Genomic DNA, 26,399 nt, shown 5'->3' on the forward strand with positions numbered 1-26,399 from the left:
TTATGAAGCTTTGTTCTAGTTTATATGTGTTTATGTGTGTCTCCTGGGTCAAATATATTTTTTAAACTTGTAAAACACTTATAGGTTATGTTTTTGAAGGCAATATGTGTTTTATATATTTTTTGCGACTCTACTATGTTTTGAATGATGCTCCTTTGCACAATATATGTTTCCATTTCTTTCTTCTATATGTAATGCTTTACTTTGGATATTAATTCCAAAGGCTTTGTGAGATTGGGTAATAGTCTGAGCACTAAGTATTGCATCTTCATTTTGCATTTTTTTCAAAGATAAATTTAACACATATGTGACCCTGAAAGTGCAGAATGTGAAGAGCACGACTGTAGCTGTTCGTGGTGATCAGCCTTCCTGGGAACAAGATTTTATGTTGTAAGTACTTTGCAGCAGCAGCGTACCTACAATATTTGATTACCTTTTCAAGGTAATTAAATTGGATTAAACAATTACAGGCCCAAGATTTTGTGTATGTGTAAGGTTTATAAAGTATGTTAAATATTTAAAACATATTTCAATGTATTAGCATATGTTAAATATTCTTTTTGAAAACTAGAGTTACAGGAACAAGTGAGGTGTGTGGAAGGTGAAGTATGTCTGCAGTTTTATTCTCTTGTGGATTCGTAATCTATTCTTAGAGACGAATTATGAATGTGAGTCAACTCCCGATAGCTTGGAAGTTTTTAGAGACAGGAACTGGATCCTGGATTATGTCTTCCCCAAAGAACCAAGTCATATGTATGTGCTCAGGAAACATTAAGTAAATGAACAAATGAGCTCATTATTACATTCTATATTCTATTGTATTTATGTATTGTATTTATGTACTTTTTCTTTGCTTCACTTATTTTCAACACATTTGATATGAATTCTATGGTTATAATATCCCATCCCAAAATTTTGAACCTGAGAACATTTATCTTAATAGTACAATAGGGAAGCCAAGCTTTTTCTAAAGTGTTAACTTGAAACTTCTACATATGATAAGTAGATGTTGTTTTCCTGAGAATACCTTTTTGCTTTTTCTGCTGGAATTGGCCTTTTCTCATCTTTCTTGCATTTCTTCACAAATAATCTTGTGTTTCAATAAGAGCTTTCTGGAGAATGTTTTTTAGCATTAACATAAGTGTTTGCTTGTTTCACCGTAAGGCTATAGTTAAGTTTGAGTTAGCCCTTCCAAGCTGATATTCCACCAATACATGACATTGCTTTTGCTTATTGGTTACCTGGCTCTTTCCAGAATAGTTTCTTTAAAAAATTTTCTTAGTTATTATTATAGGAAAATCATTATTTATCCTTATCCTGTGATGATCATTTTGTTAATAAGTGACAGTGCCTACTTTAACTGATAATGTCTAATGAGTTAATGTCTAATGAGGGGCTGTGTGGTATGAACTGGCACACTGGTGTCCCTCACCTGTCCCTGACCATGTGTTCCCATCAAACTTAGATGTTCTCAGGGATGTTTTTCTTCTGCTTACAACCCATTTAATAAATCTTGTGAAGAAGCCTTGTTTTTTCTAAAAGTTTCCTGTATACAATCCATAGATATAAGTTGTGGGTAGTGTTAGTATTAACAAGAAAACATATAAGACTATTGCCTAAGGGTGGATGAAGAGTGTACGCAGGCAGCCTTTGTAGTAATGCCCACATTGCTTGGCTTCACTTTTTTTTTTTAAATGAAACTGTTAATCTAATCATAATTGTAGCTCCAAAGGAGAGGGGACAGATTAACAAAGGCATTTTTCTATAGATACCTTACATAGGTTTCTAGGAATCTAAACAATGGGTGCAGCATTCTGGGGCATTTTGATTTTCCTTGATGACAAAATCCTGGTAATAAAATATTCAAGGTAAACAGAAGATGTAGCTGTTTCCTTCATATTATCTGGCTTTATTTAAAGGATTTTCTTCTTTCTGTTAGTGAGATTAGTCGCCTGGACCTGGGTCTAAGTGTGGAGGTATGGAACAAAGGACTGATTTGGGACACCATGGTGGGTACCGTGTGGATTGCACTGAAGACTATTCGACAGTCAAATGAGGTCAGTCCTTGCATTGCCCACTTACAGGTATGGTTCTAGCCCTTAGTTCTCCCCACTCAAGCTCCATTCAACTAATATTCATCCACACATCTCAGATTTTTCTTCCCCCCTGCTAATTAGAGGGCATACAACCAGCTTATTCCTCACCTCACCTAGAGGTTCAGGGGATTTTATTTCAGTCTGATCTTTCCTCTGCCCTATGACTGAAGGTGCTAGAACATCTCTTTAAACTTACCAGGTAGACAGCCATTCTGAGGTAGGGGTGTGTGTGTGTGTGTGTGTGTGTGTGTGTGTGTGTGTGTGTGTGTGTGTGTGAGAGAGAGAGGGGCGGGGAGAAGGAGAGAGAGAGAGAGGAGAGATAGAGAGGAGAGATATCAGGAGGGTAAATGAGGGAAGGGAGAGAGTGTGTGTGTGATTGATTTAGGGTACCTGTGGTTTTTACCTTTCCCACTAAGATACTTTCCTGAGAGGAGTCCCATTAAATTTCCTCAGCCATCTGGATGGGTTCTGTTCTCTACTCTGGATCCTATTTTCTGCTTTTTTTCTTTGGGTCACTAATTCCTAGAGAACTGGTTTCAGTCTTCCTTCTACATATAACCCTAACAGAGTTTAAGGAACTACCAGTTTTGGCAATTGGTATTCACATTGTCTCTGTACATTATTTTCAAGACGGAACTCCCATTCCACTTCCCCAGGTTAGAATTCAGCATAATTTCTCCATACACACTCACTTTGAACCTGGACAGAATCTATAGTATTCCTATTTATGTTTTACATGGACTGGGAGTTTTCTCTGGGAGTGGGGGTGGTGAAAATGTGACCCTCCTTCCGGAATTTCTTTTAGTTCTGGTTAAATCTGTATTCCCCCAGGCAATGGGCCCAGTTCAAGTCTACTTCACTAGCAATGTTAGTAGCTCTTTACTGATTAGAAATAGAAACACGTGAAGTGACACAGTCATTAAGAATGACGCAGATTAAATATTGATCCATGGAGATGCTTGGTTTTTCAGTTTGGTACTCCGGAAATTCTTTCCTCAGTGGGCTTGCAGAGAGCAGGAGAGGTAGGTGGTGACAGTGGTGTGTTTGCCTTATCAGGAAGTGAGTGGCCCTCAGAAGCTCTCCAACAAGGAAATTCAGAGAAAAGCACTTGGCTCTTAAGCCAAGAGGGGAATCATGAGAAAGTAAAGTTTAATCTTAGATCTCTGTTTCTAGGAAGGACCCGGGGAGTGGTCCACATTGGAGGCAGAGACATTAATGAAAGGTGATGAGATCTGTGGAACTAAAAACCCAACTCCTCATAAAATTTTGCTTGATACAAGATTTGAGTTGCCTTTTGGTGAGTCTGTTTGATTAGTTTTTAATGTCATTTAATACTTTTTACCATATTGTTTGCTATTTATTTTATTCCTGTGTCTTTTATCAGCCATCTCTTTTGAGGCCATTCTTGTCTTCTTCCTCTCTATTTCCTATAATGCCTAGCCCAGGGATGGTGCAAAGTTGATGCTAGAATGGTGCTAATTAAAGAATCTATACTAAAAGCATTCTCTTTAAGTATCTACTTTTTTATGACTGTTTAGTATGACTTATGAAATACCGACTTGTTAGAGAACATCAATAATTTATTCTTGTGATAATATTTTAACATTTATTGTCTTGAAGTGAATGTATATCTTATGATCTGTTCATTTTAACAGTGAAGTAGCACTAATAAGTAGAATAGTAATTTAAAAGGAAATTTTAAAAAATTACAAAAAATACATGCCCTGGCAAAAATTCAAATAGTATGGAAATGTACATGGATAAAAGTTGTTTCTCTTCCCACCTCTTTTGCAATCCATTTGCAGTGGTTAAAGAAATAAACCACTATTAACTTTCTTGTGTCTTGGTTTAGAAATAAGAAATTTCTTTTGCAGAAATTTATTTTGATAAAATTTGAATCATCCTATCTAATAAAAGAGTAATATGCAGATTGACCATCACTCCAACACACAAGATGGCTGCCCCCATGTGGTCAAAGATCCTGCTCCCCCTGTGGACACAAGATGGCTGCCACAAGATGGCCTGCAGGGGAGGGCAGTTGGGAGGGACCAGGCCTGCAAGGGAGGGCAGTTGTGGGCGATCAGGCCAGCAGGGGAGTGCAGTTGGGAGGGACCAAGCCTGCAGGGGAGGGTAGTTAGGGGTGACCAGGCTGGCAGAGGAGGGAAGTTGGGGGTGACCGGGCCTGCAGGGAAGGGCAGTTAGGGGCAAACAGGCTGGCAGGGGAGCAATTAGGCATCAATCAGGCTGGCAGGGGAGTGGTTAGGGGGTGATCAGGCTGGTAGGCAGAAGCGGTTAGGGGCAATCAGAAAGGCAGGCAGGCGAGCAGTTGGGAGCCAGCAGTCCTGAATTGTGAGAGGGCTGTCCGACTGCCTGTTTAGGCCCGATTAGACATCGGGCCTAAACGGGCAGTCGGACATCCCTCGAGGGGTCCCAGATTGGAGAGGGTGCAGGCTGGGCTGAGGGACACCCCCACACCCCGTGCACGAATTTTGTGCACCGGCCTCTAGTATGTATATACTACATATAGTGATTCAGTTGTGCACTACATAATGACATTTCAGTCAATGACGGGCCACCTATATGATGGTGATATACCATAAAGCCTAGGTGTATAGTAGGTTATATCATCTAGGTTTGTGTAAGTACACTCTATGATGTTTGCACAATGATGAAATTGCCTACTGATGCATTTCTCAGAACATACCTTGTTATTAAGCCTCACATAACTGCATAAAGTTTTGTATGAACTACAAAAGCACATTATCTGGAACATTGTTCTATGTTATACTTAAGGTCTATCTTGCTGGTCTGAATAGATGCCTATATGATAAATTATCTAAGCAACTCTTTATTAATTGACATGTAGGTTTTTTTAATATATATATTACATACTGCTGTAATGAACAGCTTTGTATATCTGTGCCCATTTGTGAGTCTAGGAAGAAAACCTTAAAGTAGAATTTAAAGAATAGGTCAAGGGGTTGGGAGGGGGCGGGGAGAGGTCAATGGGGAGAAAAAGGAGACATATGTAATACTTTAAACAATAAAGAATTTAAATTAAAAAAATAAAGAATGAGTCAAACAGTATATGCACCATTACTTTTCATAGTATTGCCAAGTTACTTGTGAGAAAGATTTTATAGTCTTACCAGCTGTATCCGAGATGTCCCTTTCTACACATCTTTGCTAACATTTTGTATTTCACAATCTTTAACCTTTTTCTGTTTAATTGGTTCATATGGTATCTTGTTTTAATTTAGTTTAATTTTAATTTTGACTGTTCACACTGAGCCAAAGCAGCTAGGGCCAGGACTTTTAATTTAAACCATAATACATTTAACCACTCCTCTTGTTGGGTATTTTGTTTGTTTAAAGTTTATACTATTATGAACAATACTGCAGTAAACATAATCATAGCTCTATATTTTTCTTAAAACTATTTTGAGGGGTAAGGCAAGAATACATCCACTGTGGTTTAAAAAGTTACCCAGTGAAAATTACTAAGCCTCCCTCACAAATAAGTTCTCTTCCTCATAGGCTGTCATAATTAGTACTTTCTTGTGTATCTTTGCAGAGTCAGTCTTTGAATCTATAAGCAAATATAGACTTAATCTCTTTATAAAACACAAATAGTAATATATTCCAACACATTTGGTGTCCTTGCTGCTCTCCACTTCACAGCGTATCTTAGAGAATCATTCATTCTACATTATTCTACATCAGAACCTATAGATATGCAGCATGGCAGCTCTTCCTGTCCTCTCACTTCTTTTAAATAATTACAGGGTACACCATTTTATGGATGAGGAAGTGCTACACAAACTAGGTAGTAGATTATTTGAAGGTTTTATTATAAGACTTTGAATACTGCCACTAATTGCTGAAGAGCAGTTTGAGGGGAAGGAGGGGAAGTTTTAGGCAGGAAGATGTATCTGTTTAAATGTCTCCAGAGTTGCTCTGATCCATATGTTGTCTCATTGTTTCTCTTTCATGCTGTATATATCTGATGTTTATAAAAGGTGAGTTTTGTTTTGGGGTAAGTTGTAATAGTCAATCTTAAATATGTATAAATGAGTATATACCATTATTATTTTTTATTTTTTTATTTTGGTAAAATACACATACCATGAAATTAACTATCTTAACTATTTTAAGTGTATAGTTCAGTGAGATTAATACATTCATAATGTCATGAACCATCACCATCATTCATATTCATAGCTCTTTTCATCTTGTAAAAATCAAACTCTATACCCATTAAAAAATAACTCCAGCCGAAACCGGTTTGGCTCAGTGGATAGAGCGTCGGCCTGCGGACTCAAGGGTCCCAGGTTCGATTCCAGTCAAGGGCATGTATGTACCTTGGTTGCGGGCACATCCCCAGTAGGGGGTGTGCAAGAGGCAGCTGATCGATGTTTCTCTCTCATCGATGTTTCTAACACTCTATCCCTCTCTCTTCCTCTCTGTAAAAAATCAATAAAATATATTAAAAAAAAACCAACAACTCCTATTCTCCTCACCTTTCAGCCCCTGGCAACCACCATTCTTTCTATGTCTATGATTTTTTACTATTCTAAGCATCTCAGATAAGTGGAATCATATAGTATTTGTCTTTTTGTAACTGGCATGTTTCTCTTAGCATAATGTCCTCAAGGTTCATCCATGTTGCAACATATGTCAGTGTTTCCTTCCTTGTTAAGGCTGAATAATATTCCATTTTATATACATACTACATTTTGCTTACCCATTCATTCATTGGTGGACACTTGGGTTGCTTCCACCTTTTAGCTATTGTGAATAATGCTGCTATGAATGTGGGTGTGCATAAATCTCTGAGATTCTGCTTTAATTTCTTTTGAGTATATTATTACTCTGAGATGGAATTGCTGCATTATATGGTAATTCTATTTTCAATTTTTAAAATATTGCCATACTGTTTTTCCTAGTGGCTATACCATTTTATAGTCCTACCAATAGTATGCAAGGGTTCCAGTTTCTCACATCCTCACCAACACTTGTTATTTTCTGTTTGTGTGTGTGTGTGTGTGTGTGTGTGTGTTTTTTACAGTAGCCATCCTAATTGGTGTGAAGTAGTATCTCATTGTAGTTTTGATTTGTATTTCCCTAATGATCAGTGTTGTTGAGCATGTTTTCATGTGCTTATTGGCCATTTGTATATATTTGGAGAATCTATCAAGTCCTTCATTTTTTAATTGGGTTTTTGTTTTGTTGTTGAGTTTTAGGAGTTCTCTGTGTATTTTGGGTATTAATCCCTTATCAGATATTGGATTTGCAGATATTTTCTCCCATTCTGTTGGTTGCTTTTTTATTCTATTGGTATTATCTTTTACTGCAGAAATTTTTTGATTGTCATAAAGTCCAATTTGTCTATATTTTGTTTTGTTGCCTGTGCCTTTGGTGTTCTATTTAAGAAATCATTGCCAAATACAATGTCATGCAGCTTTTGCCCTATGCTTTTTTCTAGTAGTTTTATGGTTTTAGGTCTTGATTCATTTTGAGTTAATTTTTTTATATGGTGTTAGGTAAGGATCCAACTTCATTCTTTTGCATACAGATATTCAGTTTCCCCAGCAACGTTTGTTGAAAGATTCTTTTCCCCATTGAATGTATCCTTGTCAAAAAATCATTTAACCACATATATGAGGGTTTAATTCTTAGCTCTCTATTCTGTTGATCTATATATCTGTCTTTATGTCAGTATCACACTGTTTTTTTCCCCCACTTAAAATATTTGTACCAGGTATTAAGATATAATTGACATTTAACACTGTAAATTTAAGGTATACAATGTGTTGATTTGATACATTTATATATTGGAAAATGATTACCACCATCATAACATTAGCTGATACCTCTATGATGTCACATAATATAGTACCACACTATTTTTTATTAAAATAGCTTTATAGTAAGTTTTGAAATTAGGAAATGTGAGTCCTCCAGCTTTATTCTTACTTTTTAAGATTGTTTTGGCTATTTGGCATCTGTTGAGATTCCATATTAATTTTAGGATGTGGTTTCTATTTCTGTAAAAAACATATTGGGATTTTGATAGTGATCACATTGAATCTGTAGATCACTTTGGGTAGTGATATATTAACAATATCAAGTCTTCTGGTCCAGTGGGAATAATAGAACATTATTTTGTTTTTGTTTTTTTGTAAAGATTCAAGATAATGTTCATAGAAAGAATGAAGCTACCAGTAAAATTAGTCCATTGCTACCACCCTTTTAAGTTTGATTATCCAATTGAACAAAGTATTATTGGTCCATGATTAAATTATTAACCTTGTAATCTGATTTCTTCTTTCTCATGGTAGATATCCCAGAGGAAGAAGCCAGATATTGGACCTACAAATTGGAGCAAATCAATGCCTTGGGTGCTGACAATGAGGTAGGAACAGCCTTATTTGCAAGATGGAGAGATAAAGAAAATTGTTTTATAGAACACTTTATAGTTTTTCAACAGAGGGACCTGTGAGTATGTTGAAGAATGAAAGAATTTAAACTGTGTTAAAGAAAAAGGCATCTGGAAGATTGCCTGACATTTCATTAGAAGGATTTTTCTCCTGCTTTTCCTATTCTTATTGTTGCCCAGAAGTGGCTGAATTGGCTCTAGATTGTTGGGGAAGGAGCGTATACTAGAAAAACTGTCCTCTTGTTACACAGATGAACAAAGGCATTTCTTCTGCTAGTTCCCAGATTTTTGGATCTATATATCCTTATTTGTGTGCTCTTTTGAAGGATGGTTAGACTATTACATGCTTGGTGTCCTGCTGTCCTGACTTATCTCCAGAAATGGGTCTATTGCACAGAAAAGAACACAACTCAATCTGGGCCACCAGGAATAGGGAATGCTCTTGATATTGGTGACGGAGGGAAAAATAAGTTATTTTACTTGTGGAAATGTACCATCATTTATTACTTTTGCTACTCTGGTTTTGATTTCCATTTTCCTGATGATTAGTGATGTTGAGCATCTTTTCATATGTACGTTGGCCATCTATATCTTCTTTGGACAAATGTCCTTTCATGTCCTCTGCCCATTTTTTGATTGTGTTATTTATTTGTTATTGAGTTGTTTGTGTTTTACATATGAACCCCTTATTGGATATATCATTTATGAAATCTTGATAATTACTGAATCTTGGAGGTAAGTGTAAAGGTTTCAGTTTACTATGCTCATTTTTATGTCTGCTTAAAAATTTTATGTCTTTTTTATGCTGTGAAAACCATTTGGTGAAAGGCTGGTGGGATGACTTCATATGGGATAAAATAGGCTGATACCAGTTGAATCCACTATTGAAATTTAACATCACTAAAAGTGACATAAGACACCATCAGCCCACCAAAAAGGAAAAAACACACACCTTCAATCTAAATTTCAAACGAATCCTCAAACTATTAGAAATAATTTCCAGTTTAAAGAAAGTAAGAGGGATAGAGGAACATGGTAAATGAAACCTTGGGATATAATCAGCCAAATCTAGAATGTATAGAATTCTACATAACAAATGAGAGAAGGGGAAACAACTGTAGAATTAAAATGATTTGAAAGACATAATAACCAAATATGTACAATTCGTTTGGATCATGAATTGAACAAATCAACTGTGACAAGACATATTTGAGACAATAAAGAGAATTTGAACTCTGAGTAAGGTAGGCCTTAGCTGGTTTGGCTCAATGGACAGAGCGTTGGCCCGTGGACTGAATAAATAGATAAATTAAATAATAAATAATGTAAATAAGTAAATAAGTACCGTATTTTCCGGCGAATAAGACGACTGGGCAGATAAGATGACCCCCAACTTTTCCAGTTAAAATATAGAGTTTGGGATATACCCGCCCTATAAGATGACACCCAACTTTTGAGAAGATTTCCCTGGGTTAAAAAGTCGTCTTATATGCCGGAAAATATGGTAAGTAGTACCTGACTTCACCCTGGCTGGTGTGGCTCAGTTGGTTGAGCATTGTCACATGTACCAAAAAGCTGCTGGTTTGATTTCCGGTGAGTGCATGTGCTTGGGTTGTAGGCTTCATCCCCATCCAGTAGGGGGTGTGCAGGAGGCAGCCCATTGATGTTTCTCTCTCTCTCCCCTCCCTTCTCCTCTTTCTAAAATGAATAAAAACATATTTTAAAAAATTAAATAAATTGTACTTGATTTCTGATCCTTCCTATCTACCTCTGATATTTGTATCATAGGTTATTGCTTGTATAGTATTTTGTATATAAAAGTATATTTTTATACAAAAAATGTTTTGTATTTTGCATCCAACCACTTGAAAGGCCTTTCTCTGACACTACTATATAAGCCATCATCAACTTTTGTCTGGATAATTGCAGTCATTGGTCTATTTCCCTTTTTGTTCCCTACAGTTTATCTCACACAGTAGCCAGAGTGACTTTTAATTTTTTTTTAAATGTTTAAAAAAATATATTTTATTGATATTTTTACAGAGAGGAAGGGAGAGGGATAGAGAGTTAGAAACATCAATGACAGAGAAACATCGATCAGCTGCCTCCTGCACACCCCCTACTGGATATGTGCCCGCAACCAAGGTACATGCCCTTGACCTGAATTGAACCTGGGACCCTTCAGTCCTAAGGCCAATGCTCTATCCACTGAGCCAAACTGGTTAAGGCTTTAAATATGTTTTTCTTGATTTTTTTTTTTAGAGAGAGAGGAAGGGAGAGGAAAGAGATAAAAACATTAATGAGAGAGAAACATAGATCGGCTGCCTCCTGCACACCCCCTACTGGGGATCAAGCCCGGAACTTGGGCACCGGGAATGGAACTGGTGACCTCTTGGTACATGGGCCAATGCTCTACCAACTGAGACACACCTGTTGGGTCAGAGTGATTTTTTTAAATGTTTATTGGTTTGAGAGAGAGAGGAAGGGAGGGAGGAGGGGAGAGGGAAGGAGAGGAAGAGGAAGAGAGAGAGAGGGAGGGAGGGAGGGAGGGAGGGGGAGAGAGAGAGAGAGAGAGAGAGAGAGAGAGAGAGAGAGAGAGAGAGAGAGAGAGACATTGATTTGTTGTTCTACTTATTTATGCAATCCTTGGTTGATTCTTGTATATGCCCTGACTGGAGATTGAACCCACAACCTTGGCAAATCAGGACTATACTCTCACCAATTGAGTTAGCCGGGCAGGGCCAGAGTGATGTTAAAGTGTAATCAAGTCACATCTCTCTTGTGTTTAAAACTCTAAATGGCCTCCCAATACACTAGAATAAAATCCAGACTCCTTACCATGGTTTACATGCTCTACCTCCCCATTGCCTGGAATAAGGCTTTGCACGTAATAAGTGCTCAAGAAATATCTGTTAAATGAGTGACACATTTATTCGCAATGTTAGAAAAGCTCTGTATTGCCCAGGATTTCACAGCTTATTAATAAGTGGCAGAGTCAGGATGAAAACTCCAGGTTATTTGCAAGTTGCTGGACCACGTTAATGTTTTCCCAATCTTCTAGTGGGATCTGCACCAAACTATTCTGTCTTTCAAACTATGTACCTGTGTTAATTTGTTTATATCTTTTTCTTTTTTTGTTTTGCCTTTTCAAATCCTGCCCATCCTCAAGACTTAAATTTAATTAAAAATTTTAGAGAAAAAATTTTTATGGCTTCAGTACTCTGTGTTTGCTTTTTATTTTTGTTAATTCTAACCCAATTCTCTTTCTTTCTCTCTTTCTCTCCCTCCCTCCCCCCTCCCTCCCTCCCTCCCTCCCTCCCTTTCTTCCTTTTTCCCTCCCTCCCTCCCTCCCTCCCTCCCGCCCTTTCTTCCTTTTCTTCCTTTCTAGAGAGAGTGGAAGGGAGGGAGGGAGGGAGAGAGAAATTGATGTGAAAGAGACATATCAATTGGTTGCCTTTCCCACATGTCCAGACCAGGACCTGGACCAGGGATCAAACCTACAACTCAGGTATGTGCCCTTGACCAGAAATTGGACCCATGACCCTTTGGTGCTCAGGCCAATACTCTAACCATTGAGAAACACCAGCCAGGGCACTCTGTATTTGTTTTTTTTTTTGGTGGTAATGGTGGTGGATTGGGTTGGGAAGGCTAGAGTGTAAGTGGGAAGGGGACTCGAGTAGAATTCAGATGGTGCATTGGATGCTTAAATAAGTAATCGCACACATGACCTCATGAGGGAAGAAGCACTGTTACTTTTTTTTTAAACATCAGAAACTCAGTCTCGGAGAGGTTTTCAGTTCCATCACTCCAATGGGGAAATCTCTACTTTATCCGTAGGAAAACTTAGAAGACTGAGTTTTCTCTCTCTTGGCCGGGTGGCTCAGTTGGTTGGAGCATTGTCCTGTACACCAAAAGGTTACAGGGTTGACTCTCAGTCAGGGCACATACCTAGGTTGTGGGTTCAATCCCCAGTCGGGGTATGTACGGGAGGCAACTGATTAGTGTTTCTCACATAGATGTTTCTCTGTCTCTCTCTTTTCCCGTTCCTCTCTCTCTAAAAAATCAATAAATGTCCTCCAGTGATAATTTTTTTAAAAGTTAAAAAAAAAAAGAGACTAAGCCTTCTACAGCTACTTGGCAGGTGTCCTTGGCCAGAATGGTCTCTGTTATCCTGATTTAGCCTGTTGAATTGGACCAGTGTCATATCTGATATTTTGGCCTTTATGTTGGGATCACACAGGGAAATCAGCAGCAGGATCATCTATTTCTTTTCAATAACAATTTTGACTCTTGTCAAACACTAAACCTTTTTACAGGTACCTGTGATTTCCCCCTTCTTTACTTGGGCCTCTTATTATATGCATTTTTTTTTTCTTCTTTCTGCTTCTAGTATTCTATTCAAGAAGAAAGCCAGAGGAAGCCATTGCCCAGTGCTGCCGCCCAGTGTTGTAAGTGAGAAACTTATCTCTGAAGCTCTTAATCACAGCTTTCTGTGAGTTCTCCAAATGTTACTTCTTTTGAATTGGGGAGGATGGTGTTGTGGTGTGTGTAAACAGAATATATTCCAGAAACACACCTATGCAGACCCATGCCTCCAGTGGATCTCTGCCCAGTAGCTTTAGGAAGAGATCTTTTGGTTTTGTGTGGTTGTAGGCAGGGCAATGGTGCTCATCTTTTTTGTCCATTTGCCAACTTTTTATCCCAGGAGGAATGATTTTACTTTTTCTATCCCCATTTACCAGTTATTATTTTTTAAGACTTTGTTTAATGTCATTAACTCTGGGAAATCTTTCTGCCTCTTCTTCCTTCCTGCAAGTCTAGCTAGCTGTCTCTCCTCTATAGTGCCCTGTGCATACATTTATTATATAACCTACCATGTATTATAATCTATGTATATTTCTTTGACAGGAACAAAAAGTTTTTAAAGGCATAGACATTCTTCCTTTTTGTATTCCTAGCATCTGGTTCATTACCTGACACATAGTATATTACGCCTCAATAAAGTTTGATAAATGTTTGAGTGAGAGACCATGTCATTTCTCCTGAGATTAACTTATCCAAATCACACAGATTTCTTCTTGAAATGAGCCATTCATTGTTGCTATATTGCTACCTTCTCCTTAATTTCTCTTAAAACAGCTTGAGGATTCACTAAAGGACTGATTTAGAGTCGCTTCTCTTTCAATTTTTCAACCTGTGGTGTGTGTGTGTGTGTTGTACTTTTGTTGTTACTATCGTTTTTCTGAACCACATGTCAAACTCTTATCAATTGCATGTGGAAATTGGTGGTAATAGTAATTGTACTAATACTACTAATAATAAGAACCATAGCATCTAACATTTTGAGGTCTTAGATATGCCAGATGCTGGTCTAAAAACTAAAAAGTACTAACTTATTTGATCTTCACAACAACCCTAAGACATAAATTTTACTCTTGTCTCTCTCCATTTTTCAGATGAGGAAACTGAGGTATACAGAGATTGAATAATTTTCCACAAATTACATAGGTTGTAAGTGGTGTAGTAAATATTCAAACACAGACAACCTGACTTGATAGTCCATGCCTTGAACTGCTTTGTTATATTACTTCTATCATATTGTTTTTGAGAATGAAAACCCCTATTTATGGTTTATAAATCCATTGGTTGCCTTCCATCCAATAGGCTACTTTCCTGATAAAAGTAAGACCAATGGCAGAGGTCAACATTTTTTCTTTATTTAAGAAAACCTATTTTTTTTTCATGATTTATTATTCTTCCCCCTTTTTAGTTATTTAGGACATAGAATGTATTAAACATTTAGGGTTATAGAGACCAGGAGAATCTGAATTGAAGACCAGGTTGTGAATTCAAAATCTATAGGTCCTTTCCAAAGTTATTGTAATGGCAAATTTTTATTTTTATTTTTCTGTCACTAGATGAAAGTTTCTCTGTGTGTTTCTTTTTAAAATATGTTTTTATTGATTTCAGAGAGGAAGGGAGAAGGAGAGAGAGAGATAGAAACATCAATGATGAGAGAGAATCATTGACCAGGTGCCTCCTGCACGCCCCACACTGGGGATTAAGCCTGCAACCCGGGCATGTGCCCTGACCGAATACCGAACTGTGACCTCCTGGTTCTTAGGACAGTGCTCAACCACTGAGCCTTGCCAGCTGGGCTGATTTAGTTGATATTTAAATGAGACTTTTAGACTTGAGTTGATGCTGGAATGAGTTAAGACTTTTGGGGCTAATGGGATGGAATGAATATATTTTGAAGGTGATTAGGATATGAATTTGTGGCTTTGGGACAGAGGCAGAATGCTTTTGGGCTGAATTGTGTCCTCTAAAACTCATGTTCAAGGCCTAACCCCTCAATGTGACTGTATTTAGAGATAGAGTTTCTGAGGAAGTGTTAAAGGTTAAATGATTTCATAGGGTGGGGCTCTAATCTGATAGGGCTGGTGCCCCTTTAAAAAGAGGAAGAGCCCTGGCTAGTGTGGCTAGAGTGTCAGCCTGTCCACCAAAGGTTCTCAGGTTCTCTGAGTCAAGGACGCATATCTGGGTTGCAGGTTTGATCCCTGGCGCCAGTCGGGGTGCGGGAGGCAACCAATTGATGTGTCTCTTACATGTGTTCTCTCTCTCCCTCTCTCCTCTTCCTCCTCCCTCCCTTTTTCCCTCCCTCCCTGTCTCATTTCCTCCCTCCCTCCCACTCTCTCTAAAAATCAATGGAAAAAAATATCGGGTGAGAATTAACAAAAAAATAAAAAATAAATAAAAAAAGAGACACCAGAGCTCTCTCTGCCATGTGAGGACACAGCAAGAAGATGGCCATTTGCAAGTGAGGAAGAGGGCTCTCACCAGAAACTGAACCCTGCCAGAACTTTGATCTTTGATTTTTCAGCCTCTAGAAACTGAGAAAATAAATTTCTGTTGTTTAAGCCACCCAGGATATGGCATTTTGTTATGGCAGCCCGGAACAGACTAATACACTTAGGGAAACAAATCTATATAATTGGAGGGAAAATATCTGAAAAAAGAGGCACCAAAATATTAACCAAATTTGTCTCTGGTAGTGGGATTATGACTTTTAAAAAAATATATTTTTATTGATTTCAGAGAGGAAGAGATAGAAACATCAATGATGAGAGAGAATCATTGATCGGCTGCCTCCTGCACACCCCCTACTGGGGACTGAGCCCACAACGTGGGCATGTACCCTTGGCCGGAATTGAACCCGGAACCCTTCAGTCCACAGGCCAACGCTCTATCCACTGAGGCAAACTGGCTAGGGCTACCAGTTACAATTTAAGAGGAAGGGCCTTGGCCAGTGTGACTTAGTTGGTTGAGTGTTGTCCAATGAACCCTTCCAGTTCTTACATTTTCTAAATAATTAACTAAGTACTACTTTTACTAGTTAAAAGTTATTAAGAGGAGTAATGGAGTCATTGAGTCCTTGTTCTAGATCTGTGTTTGCTGTCATCTCTCTGAGTGTCTTTGGAAGTCTTTCCACTTGTCTACTTTAGTTTCTTGATGTATAAAAAAGAAGAATTGGTCTAAATGAGCTCTAGATTGTACCTACAAATAGGTATAGAGTTCAGATTAGCAATTCTCCTCCTTATGTAGACATCTAATCTGTCTGGCTCCCATTTTTTGCCAGCATCCCCAGCTTCATTCATCTTTCCCCTCCTTAGGAGATAGGGAATGGATGGGCTAACCTCTCTTCACCAATAGCTGCTCTTGCAAAAGGTTAAAGAGTTCCACCCAGCCGAAACCAGTTTGGCTCAGTGGATAGAGCGTCAGTATGTGGACTGAAAGGTCCCAGGTTTGATTCCGGTCAAGGGCATATACATTGGTTGCGGGCACATCCCCAATGGGAGGTGTGCAGGAGGCAGCTGGTCGATGTTTCTCTCTCATCGATGTTTCTAGCTCTCTATCCCTCTCCCTTCCTCTCTGTAAAAAATCAATAAAATATATTTAAAGAGTTCCACCCACATTCTACAAGACAACTGGCAAGGATCCAGTTAAATTGTCTTATAAAATTTCCTAAAATCTGGATTTGTCCTATTGTTTCTTCATAATTAGATTCTGGTTACTACATAGCTGATACTAATTTTTTTAAAGTTATTTGTGATGCTGATGTTAATTATTAGTTCAGATGGTGTTTTCTGGATCTTTCCACTATTAGGGTATTCCGCCCCCCCCCCTTTGTAATTAATAAGTAATCTGAGGGAGGGGGATACTACTTTGAGACTGTGTGTACATATCCTATTTTCTCATAACTTTTTATTCATTAACTAGAGGCCCGGTGCACGAAATTCGTGCACAGGGGGAGGGGGGTTGTGTGTGTCCCTCAGCCCAGCCTGCACCCTCTCCAATCTGGGACCCCTCGAGGGATGTCTGACTGCCCGTTTAGGCCTGACCCTGGTGGGATCGGGCCTAAATGGGCAGTCGGACATCCCTCTCACAATCCAGGACTGCTGGCTCCCAACCACTCACCTGCCTGCCTGCTTGATTACCCCCCAACCACTTCCCTGCCAGCCTGATTGATGCCTAACTGCTTCCCTGCCAGCCCGATTGCCCCTAACTGCCCTCCCCTGCCAGCCTGTTCACTCCCAACTGCCCTCCCCTGCAGGCCTGGGTCCCCCCCAACTGCCTTCCCCTGCAGGCCTGGTCGCCCCCAACTGCCCTCCCTTGCAGGCCTGTTCCCTCCAAACTGCCCTCCCCTGCTGGTCTGATTGCCCACAACTGCCCTCCCCTGCCGGCCATCTTGTGGTGGCCATCTTGTGTCCACATGGGGGCGGCCATCTTGTGTGTTGGAGCGATGGTCAATTTGCATATTACCTCTTTATTACATAGGATATTAGAATCTGTTATGATCATAGCCACATTGGTGGTTGCAAAATGATGATTTTCTAATTCTCTCATTACTTTTACATCAAGTAGCTGTCTTTTCCTCTTCTCCTATCCTACTTTTTTTTATGACTGTCACTATGAACTCATGAATTCTTTTTTTAAAAAGCTTTTTAAATTTATTTTTAGAGAGGGGAAGGAAGAGGGAGAAAGAGAAACAGCCATCTGAGAGCAGTACATTGATCGGCTGCCTCCTCCATGCCCCTACCCTGAAGCCTCTTTTTCAAATATGCTAGCATTATTATCAGTTCACTAAATGTGCTTTTGTATGTATAATTTTATTTACCTGAAACATTTCCCCCCTCCCTTTCTTGGTACTTGTCCCTAGTAAAATCTAACTGTCCTCATTAATTGTTCTACTGGTTAGTGAAATGTTTTAGTGCATTTTGGGAGTGGAGAAGGTAACTGGCTTCAATTAACCCTTTGCACTCGCTTGCTTTTTTCTCAATTCCTGCTACCGATGCTAACCGTGTCGAGTCACACTCGACATCCGAGTGCAAAAGGTTAACCTGATGTTATTTCTCTTATAATAATGGTAACATTATTAAGTGAGAATAGGGAACTGGTTGTCCAGACAGCATAACTATTGTTATTTTAATGGGTTAGTAATGAACCTCGTAGTGGAATTGGGTCACTTGTTTGGTTTACTCATGCTTATAAGCATTTATTGACCACTTACTATGTATAAGAAACTGCTGTGCAGTGCTCTGGAACATTGAGGAATGAGGCAACGTCTTGTAAGGAGAGGCTTCTTTGGTCCCAGAGTTTCACTGAGAAACAGTATTGTTACTTGCCTGGAGCAATCTAGGTTGCAAGCTAATCTGAAGTTCTATATGATTATTTTTCAGTTTTCTTTTGAAAAGAAGCAAGGTAATTACCCCTTAGCAGTTGCTATGACAACTGTGCTATGGCCTGGGAGAATTTTCAGCTGAAGTCCCTCTCTCCCCATGGTTAGAAAGTTTAATAAATTGTTAAAATTTAAAAATGGCACAGTATCCTTCCAGAGAAGAAGACATAGGTGGCAGGAAGAAGTTAAGTACATAAGAAGAAAACTGACACTCAGTGTATAGCTAAATTAAACAGCCTGTGACTAGTAGTCCCATATCCCTAGGATTGGAAGTTAGCTCAGGTAATGAAGCCAGCCTGTGTTGGCATCATTCGATGCTTCTAGAATTTGATTTTTACAGCAAGCTTTCAAGGGAACTGCATCCTCAGAACTCTGAGGGATTTCTAACCCAGACATTGGCGATCTTTCAGCAAACAGGGCTGTCAGAGTGTGCTGACCCATTACCTATTTATCAGGAACCTATAAGGCAAGCAAAAATCTGGCAATATGACAAAACTAATTTTCTCTTGTAATCCTTACAACTTTTTCAAGATTATATAGCTAGTATGTGGCAGGGCCAGAATAACTTAGCTTTGACTTCAATACCAATATGAAGCTAAATTATTCATTGTTTCTTAGGATAAAGGCCTATTTTTAGTGATTTCTTTGTCACATTTGTTGCCTCAAATTTAGTTTGAGTGTAGAATAGGAGTTAAATTTAATTAATATCGAATTTTTTATTTTGAAAAATGAGTAGAAAATGTAATTTCTCCTATCATTCAAAGCTTCTGTGTTTTAATAGATTTTATTTAAAATTTATAGGTAATTGAGAAAAAATGCTATCTCTGAGGACCCAACAGGCTACAGTGTTTTATTACATATAGAAAAATGAGAGAGTGCGATTGTTCTTTGGCCTTTTAACTTTCAATGGAGAGAAGCAAAATTGGATACCACCGCTTCCAGAAAAGGGAATCACTCTCCCACTGTATCAGGACTGAGCCTCTCATGGGTATACTGTGGTAGGCTCAGGTTTAATGAACACAGAGACAAGGAAGGGTTTCGTAGAGGCAGGTTGAATTTTTCTCATTTGAAGTAAGGAAGGGTATATCAGCTTCTAAATGATGTTGTAGGCCAGAGGAGGTTTAAAAAGAGTATGGAAGTAGTAGCTTTTTTGTTATTCCCTGTATAGTGACTAGTAGCAAGAGTACTCTGTATGTAGATTTGTCTTATGCTTGGTAGAAGGCAGATGCTCTTTACATGTTAATGTAAAATTTATGGACTACAAGTAGGGAAGGCTCAAATAAGGTAAGGTATATAATAATTGGTGGGCTGGGGAAATGATCTTTGAATTCTTCCTAAAATTATCTCTGTCACTCTTCTTCTTGCTATCACTTGCGGTGTTCTTAGGTCACTGGACCTATCTGGGCTGGGGAGAGCAGCAGAGTACGTAAGAATTTGAATTCCTTATAATTTTCTTGATCGTATCCTTTAACATACTCTCTCTGAACTATAAAGCTGGATATTCATGCATACAAGCATATATAACCTCACACCCCTCCTTTCATCTCCCTCCCTTCCTTAAACCTCGGGAGATAGTTATCTTTAGTGAAATGTTATATCCTTTCAGGCTGGTTTCTTGAAGACTGTGTGTGTATGATAAATTTCAAACCAAAGTCCCAGTTACAATTCTGACAGGACCTCCTGAGTTTTCTTTGCCAGAGACAAGTAGCACCATCAGCCGCCAGTGTAGGAAGCCCTCTCCTTTGGTTTCTTGACTAAGGAGTGCAGTGACTAGAAGGAGAAGGTTTATTCTGGGGGAGGTCATTGGTTTGGTGAAGTGAGCAAGAGGCTGATGACATGGTTTCACTTTGCTTGAAGCAGCCCAGGTAGGCTAACTTTGTTCTAGAGCTTGGAGAGTGGGTAGTCAGTCCTTTCCAGCAAGATACACAGCCCTAGGTGAACATTACTGGTTGTTACCCATCTGGCAAGGGGTTTTTGGCTGAGTCCCAGTGATTAGGTGTCCAATAGGTGCTAAGAGGCACTAAATTTTGTCCTGTTACTGGAATTTCTCATGGAGTATGTATTTTCTGCGATTTGAATCCTGAGTATTTTCACTAGGGAACTGCTTAAAGGCAGCCTAAGAGAGCTCGGATAACTTAAGGTTTTAACTTAAATAGAAAATAAGTAACTAATGAAAAATAAAAAGGTTTGAAGTCTTTTTCCTTTCTTCTCTAGCTGGTAAATTTCTGTCTGTACTCTGGATTTAAAGACAGGGACTTAATCCAGGAGCGCTCCACACCGGAGGGCCTCACTGTTCAGTATCTCATTCAGTTTTGTTTGGGTGCCTGCTCTGTGCCTGTGGCCCAGATTTGTCCCAGATTAGATTTCTTCTCCAGTTTACTTTTACAGGTTTATTTTCTGTCATTTCCTTCCATATTCTCTTTTTCTATTTCTCTCTTTTGTCTCATTTCACTTCCCTATATTTCCTTTCTCCCATTCCCTTCTACTTTTCATATTCTCTTTCCTTCTATTCTCAATCTTTTCTTTCTATAGGCATTTTGTTTCATAATATTTGTACTTTATTTCTTTAGTATAGAAATGCTGTCAGCCTTTAGGAAAGTTTTGGAATATTCCTCCCCTTAACCTAGCAAAATAAAAAAGCAAAGCATGCCCTAGCCAGTTTGGCTTAGTGGATAGAACATCAGCCTGTGGACTGAAGGGTTGGGGTTCAATTCTGGTCAAGGGCACATGCCAGGGTTATGAGCTCGATCCCCAGTATGGGAAGTGTAGGAGGCAGCCAATCAATGATTCTCTCTCATCATTGATGTTTTTTATCTCTCTCTCCCTCTCCCTTTCTCTCTGAAATCAATAAAAACATCCTACCTAATAATAGAGTAATATGCAAATTGACCGTACCTTCACTACACTCACAAGCTACGCCCACCAACCACGCCCGCCAGCCACGCCCACCAGGCAACTGTTGCAGGGACGTTGGGGTGTGGCGGAGGCTTTCCCAGCCTTGGGCACCAGCGGGGAGCCTGCACGGATCGCAGGCAATGACCAGGGGGTCGGCTCCTACGATCCGCAGCAGGGACGCTGGGGTGCAGCAGAGCCCAAGGCCGCCGCCCGGGGCCAAGCCCCGACCCTGAAAGAAGGCAGAAGGCGGTGGCCACAGCCAAGGCCTGGGTCCCCGGTGCCGGCAGAAAACTGGTGCAGGCAGCCAGGTGAATGAAGGTCTATTGCACGAATCTTCGTGCAAACGGGCTGCTAGTATTAAAATAAAAAAGAATATCACACAGTCACACACACACACACACACACACACACACGCACACACGCACACGCACACAAGCAAAGCATTATTTAGAAGTAATAGGTCAGATGCAGTGAGAAACTAAGGGTCTCTATACTAAGTTCCTGGCTCTGGATCATGGGCTTCTACTTCTGGCTGAGCTGCTCTCTCCTGGCCTCACAATCAGTAGGATCGTCTATCAAGGCTTTCTTTTTGGAGACTCAATTTTGGTTTTCTGGATTATGTGTTAATTCTCCTCCTGCCAGAATTTAAGTAGTCTTTTTGCTCTGTCTTCTTTTTTGTATCTGCCCCCTCCCCCTGTATGCATGAATAATTCAGTACTGACTTTTCCCACACTTATTCCTTCTGTTGGTTCACAGAGAATTAAACCTGAAAGGCATTCTGGTTTTCATTCTTTGATCCTTTCTAGTCTTCAGAACAACAAATACATCAAGGATTAAAACCAGTGCCTCCAAAGTCTTTTTCCTAATTATGTGATCAGAATGCTTTGTATTTTTTGACTGATCTTGTTCCTGCCCATTTTGAAGGTTAGCCTCTTTCTCGTACTGATTTTTCCCCTTGGAGTTCTAATCACTAACCTCTTTCTTTTTCTTTCTTCTTATGCTCACATGTTGCCTTAAACTCAAATGGGAAAAGCTTACCCCTGTATTGTGCTGTATCCACAAGTGTTGTCTGGAATCCAGTGTTCAAATGTTCTTCCTTGCGTGTAAAGCCCACGTTTGTGCTGCTCCCTGTCTCTTTTAGTGGGTCATTTTTCTGTTACCTTCCATTTGTCTCCAAGTTTTATTTTTATTTTAGAGAGAGAGAGAGAGAGAGAGAGAGAGAGAGAGAGAGAGAGAGAGAGAGAAAGAGAGAGAGAGAGAGAGAGAGAGAGAGAGAGAGAGAGAGGGGAAGGGACAGGAAGAGAGAGAGAGAGAGAGAGAGAAACATTCAAGTGAGAGCGAAACATTGATCGGCTGCCTCCTGCACGCCCCCTACCTGGGATCCAGCTGGGAATTGAATCGGCAACCTTTCAGTGCATGGAGGATGATGCCCAACCAACTGAGCCACACTAAACCAGGGCTTGTTTCCAAGTTTTATCATTTCTGCCTGAATTCCTCCCACCCTAGTTCATTAACTCCTTTTAATTTCTGCTCTATGGATGCAGGTCCTTATCTCCTTCATGAGGAAATGTAAAAGCCTAACTTATGGTCTTCAAGAAGCTTCTGTTTCCCATACTACTACCAAGGTGTTTTTTGTTTTTTTTAATTACTAATATGAGGAGTCCACCATTTGCTAAAAGTATCTCCTTTTTGGGATGGTGAATATTGGTTTTCCTCATTGCAAGCCAAATGGGACTTGACAAGAAAGGAAATATGGGAATTTATTAATTAGGTACATATGAGGATGGTGTCAGAAATGGCTTCCCTGTATAGTAACCTATAAAGCACAGTAAGGTTGAGCTCCCTTTCCAAGCACAGTGTTGCACATTTTTATTTTTGCTTGGAGCAAGATTTGTAGCTGTGTTCAGCGGTTAGTGCTGGACCTTTAGGGTGACTCTTAAGCCTTGGCTTGACCTTCCTGATTTCCTTGGCCAGTTTCTGAGGTTGGACCTGTTTGTTTGGTTCAGCCATGTATTTTAATGTCTGAAAACAAGACAATTTTAAACAAAAAAATTTCTTTATTAAGATAGGGAAAAACGATTTTATTTTCTCCTTTTGATAGTAGTAGAGGACCAGAATCTGTTTATGACATTTAAAAGCAGGTTTTCCCTAGGGTTATGATAGCTAGAGAAGTAGAATCTCAAAGAATTCTGCATTGGAAAAACGCAACTCCTCTAAGAATCAACACTAAAATTAAACCAAGTATTCTCTCTCATTTGATAAGGGGAGAAACTAGTGGGTATTGAGACAGTTCTGCACACGGCTTTGAGGTCACTGGACTCGGGTGTAACTCAGCTTGCTCTTGATCCCACAGCTTGTGGGTACCTAAGTTAGAAGCAGAAAAAATTCTGAAGAATTAAATAAAGCTTTGACTGTGCTTGTTCCACAGCTTTTGAAGATCCTGATAGTGCTGTCGATGACCGAGATAGTGACTATCGCAGTGAGACCAGCAACAGCATCCCACCTCCTTACCATTCGACTTCCCAGCCCAACGCTTCTGTGCACCAGTATCCTGTGCCTGTGCGACTGCCACAGCAGCTGCTACTTCAGGGCAGTTCCCGGGACTCTTGCAATGATTCTATGCAAAGTTATGATTATGACCTCGATTACCCAGAGCGGCGGGCTCTCAGGTGGGTGTTGGAAACAAAGCACTTTCTTTTCCTAATATGCTGAGCCCAGGATACAGCTGACATCAAGGATTTGGGCACTTTAACCTGAGGTGGTAATGGAAGTATAGCAGTAAGATGGGACAAGATACAGTTATTTTGTGTACAGTTATCTTTTTTCTCTTCCACGCATTCACATTTATACGTTTCCATCAGTAATATTCCTCTTTATGATTAGCGATTCTCAAATGGTGAGAGAATGCACACTGGGGGGTGGATGTCTGGGAAAAGCCTGCTCACTTCTCTGCCCAGCCCAGAGATTTTGATTCACCTTTTACCAAAATTAAAAAAAGAAAATCACAGATGTTAAATGTTTGGATAACCCTTCCTACCTAAACATTTCCCTGGGAATTTCAGAAGAAAACTACTATGGATCTCTCTATAGCAGATTCAGTGCTTTTTCTGAACCTTTAAATTTTTTATTTTATTAATTTCTTAAATATATAAAACATTTGCATGGTTAAAAAAAATGTTAAGGTGCAATACAGCATTCAGCAAAGAATCTCCCACTCACACTTTTTGTCCTCCTTCACCTCATCCCCTTCCTTTCTCAGTTTTCTTACCACCCTCATTTGTTTCTTATGTATCTTTCCATAGACTATTGTCATATATTTATGACTATAAAAGCAAATACATAAATACATGCTCCCCCACACCTCTAACTTTAAAAATTTCAAACTTATAATTTAGAGAAATAATACAATGAACACCCATATTCACATTGCCTAGATTCACAGTTGTATTAACATTCTGTCACATTTATCTCATTTTCTCTAATGTATATTAATAAACACGTACCTTTTTTTCCCTGAACCATATGAAAGTAAGTTGCAGCTAGCTGATGTGGCTCAGTGGTTGAGCGTCCACTCAGGAACCAAGAGGTCACAGGTTTGATTCCCTGTCAGGGCACATGTCCAGGTTGCAGGCTCGATCCCCAATAGGGTGCGTGCTGGAGGCAGCGATCCATGATGTTTCTCTCTCATCAATGTATGTTTCTATCTCTCTATCCCTCTTCCTTCCTCTTTCTCTCTAAAAAAAAAAAAAATCATATTTAGAAAAAAGGAAAAAGAAAGTAAGTTGCAGATACCATGTTACTTTACCAGGAAGTACTACAGCATATAACTCCTAAGAAAAAGAGCTTTCTCTTACATAACCTCAATACTATGATCATACTCAAGAAATTTAATAATGTAATGAAATTATTTAATATATAGACCATATTTTAATTTCTCCAGTAATATATATACTAGTATGTTTCCTTTTTGATCCAGGAGTCAGTCAGTGATCATGGTGCAAAACATTCGATATTCCTGATTCTGTAGTCTCCTATAATTAACAAAATTTCCTTTCTTTTTCTTTTTTATTTTGGTCTTTTAAGACACTACATTTTTTGAAGTATTCAGACCAGTTGTTTTGAGAATGCCCTTAATTTTGTTTTTGTCCAATTGTTTCTTCATGTTTAGAATCAGATTAAACATTTTGGCAAAAATAGTCTCATTATTGGTGTTTAGTTTTATCTCTTGGTTAATAAATCTGTATATACCATATTTTTCCAATGTAAAGTTACCTTCCCCCTTTGTAATTAAGGATTTCTGGGTTATATCTGAGGTTGTGTCAATATTCTGTTTCCCCAACAACCTTTAACCCATTGACTTTAGCATTCATTGATGATCCTTACCTGAATCAATTGTTTCATTGGTTGGAGGTTAGTTTTTTAAAAACCATTCCAATTTAGCACATATTTTGGTTGCTGAAATTCACCTACCTTAGGATGATCTCTTTAAAAAAATATTTATATTTTTTTCAGAGAGAGGAAAGGAGAGGGAGAGAGAGACAGAAACAATAATGAGAGAGAATCATTGTTTGGCTGCTTCCTGCACCCCCCCTACTGGGGATTGAGCCTGAAACACCGGCATTTGCTTGACTGTGAATCAAACTGTGACCTCCTGATTCCTGGATCGATGCTCAACCACTGAGCCATACCGGCTGGGCGATGATCTCATTTTTTGCCCCACCTTACCAAACTGGTGAATACTTATATCCTGAGCCTCAGATGATGGTCCATCTGCTAGACAGCATCCTGTCTCAATTTACTATCATTACTGAGTATATTTTCAATGAAAATTTTTTCATGTATCAACCATCAAATAGAATTCTCACTCTTTATAATCTGATTCTAAAAAGAAACATGCCAGGAATCCTACTATAGTTGGTCCCTACTCCTTGCTGGTTTAGTATTTAAATATTTGTATATTTTATTCATTTGATTTTAGTTGTTTAAGAAAAAACACACAAATAATAGCAAAAACAAAACAAAACACAACAACTCTCCCCCCCGCCACACACACACATTTTTGGCCCTCTTTCCCCTCTGTATTTGCAAGCATTAGATGAACAGGCCAGTAGTAATAATGGCACATCAACCTAAATGACTACATACTCTGCTGGACAACTGCAGTTGCCTAATAAATACCCTATTATAATTTTATTTACTTCCTGGGCTACTGCTATAATAAATAACACTT

General features: G+C 39.1%; 1 protein-coding gene across 1 annotated transcript in view; it reads left to right on the forward strand.

The window, feature by feature from the left end:
• Nucleotides 1-26,399, forward strand: part of UNC13B (unc-13 homolog B) — a 147,326-nt gene that overhangs the window by 35,725 nt on the left and 85,202 nt on the right. The window contains exons 3-8 of the mRNA XM_008141936.2: nt 291-390; nt 1,940-2,057; nt 3,270-3,393; nt 8,438-8,511; nt 12,926-12,983; nt 23,598-23,838. Of these exons, the coding sequence (XP_008140158.1) occupies nt 291-390; nt 1,940-2,057; nt 3,270-3,393; nt 8,438-8,511; nt 12,926-12,983; nt 23,598-23,838 (715 nt within the window). The remainder of the gene's footprint in view (nt 1-290; nt 391-1,939; nt 2,058-3,269; nt 3,394-8,437; nt 8,512-12,925; nt 12,984-23,597; nt 23,839-26,399) is intronic.

Source organism: Eptesicus fuscus, chromosome 15, assembly GCF_027574615.1.
Source record: "Eptesicus fuscus isolate TK198812 chromosome 15, DD_ASM_mEF_20220401, whole genome shotgun sequence".
In the NCBI taxonomy this organism is placed as follows: domain Eukaryota; kingdom Metazoa; phylum Chordata; class Mammalia; order Chiroptera; family Vespertilionidae; genus Eptesicus; species Eptesicus fuscus.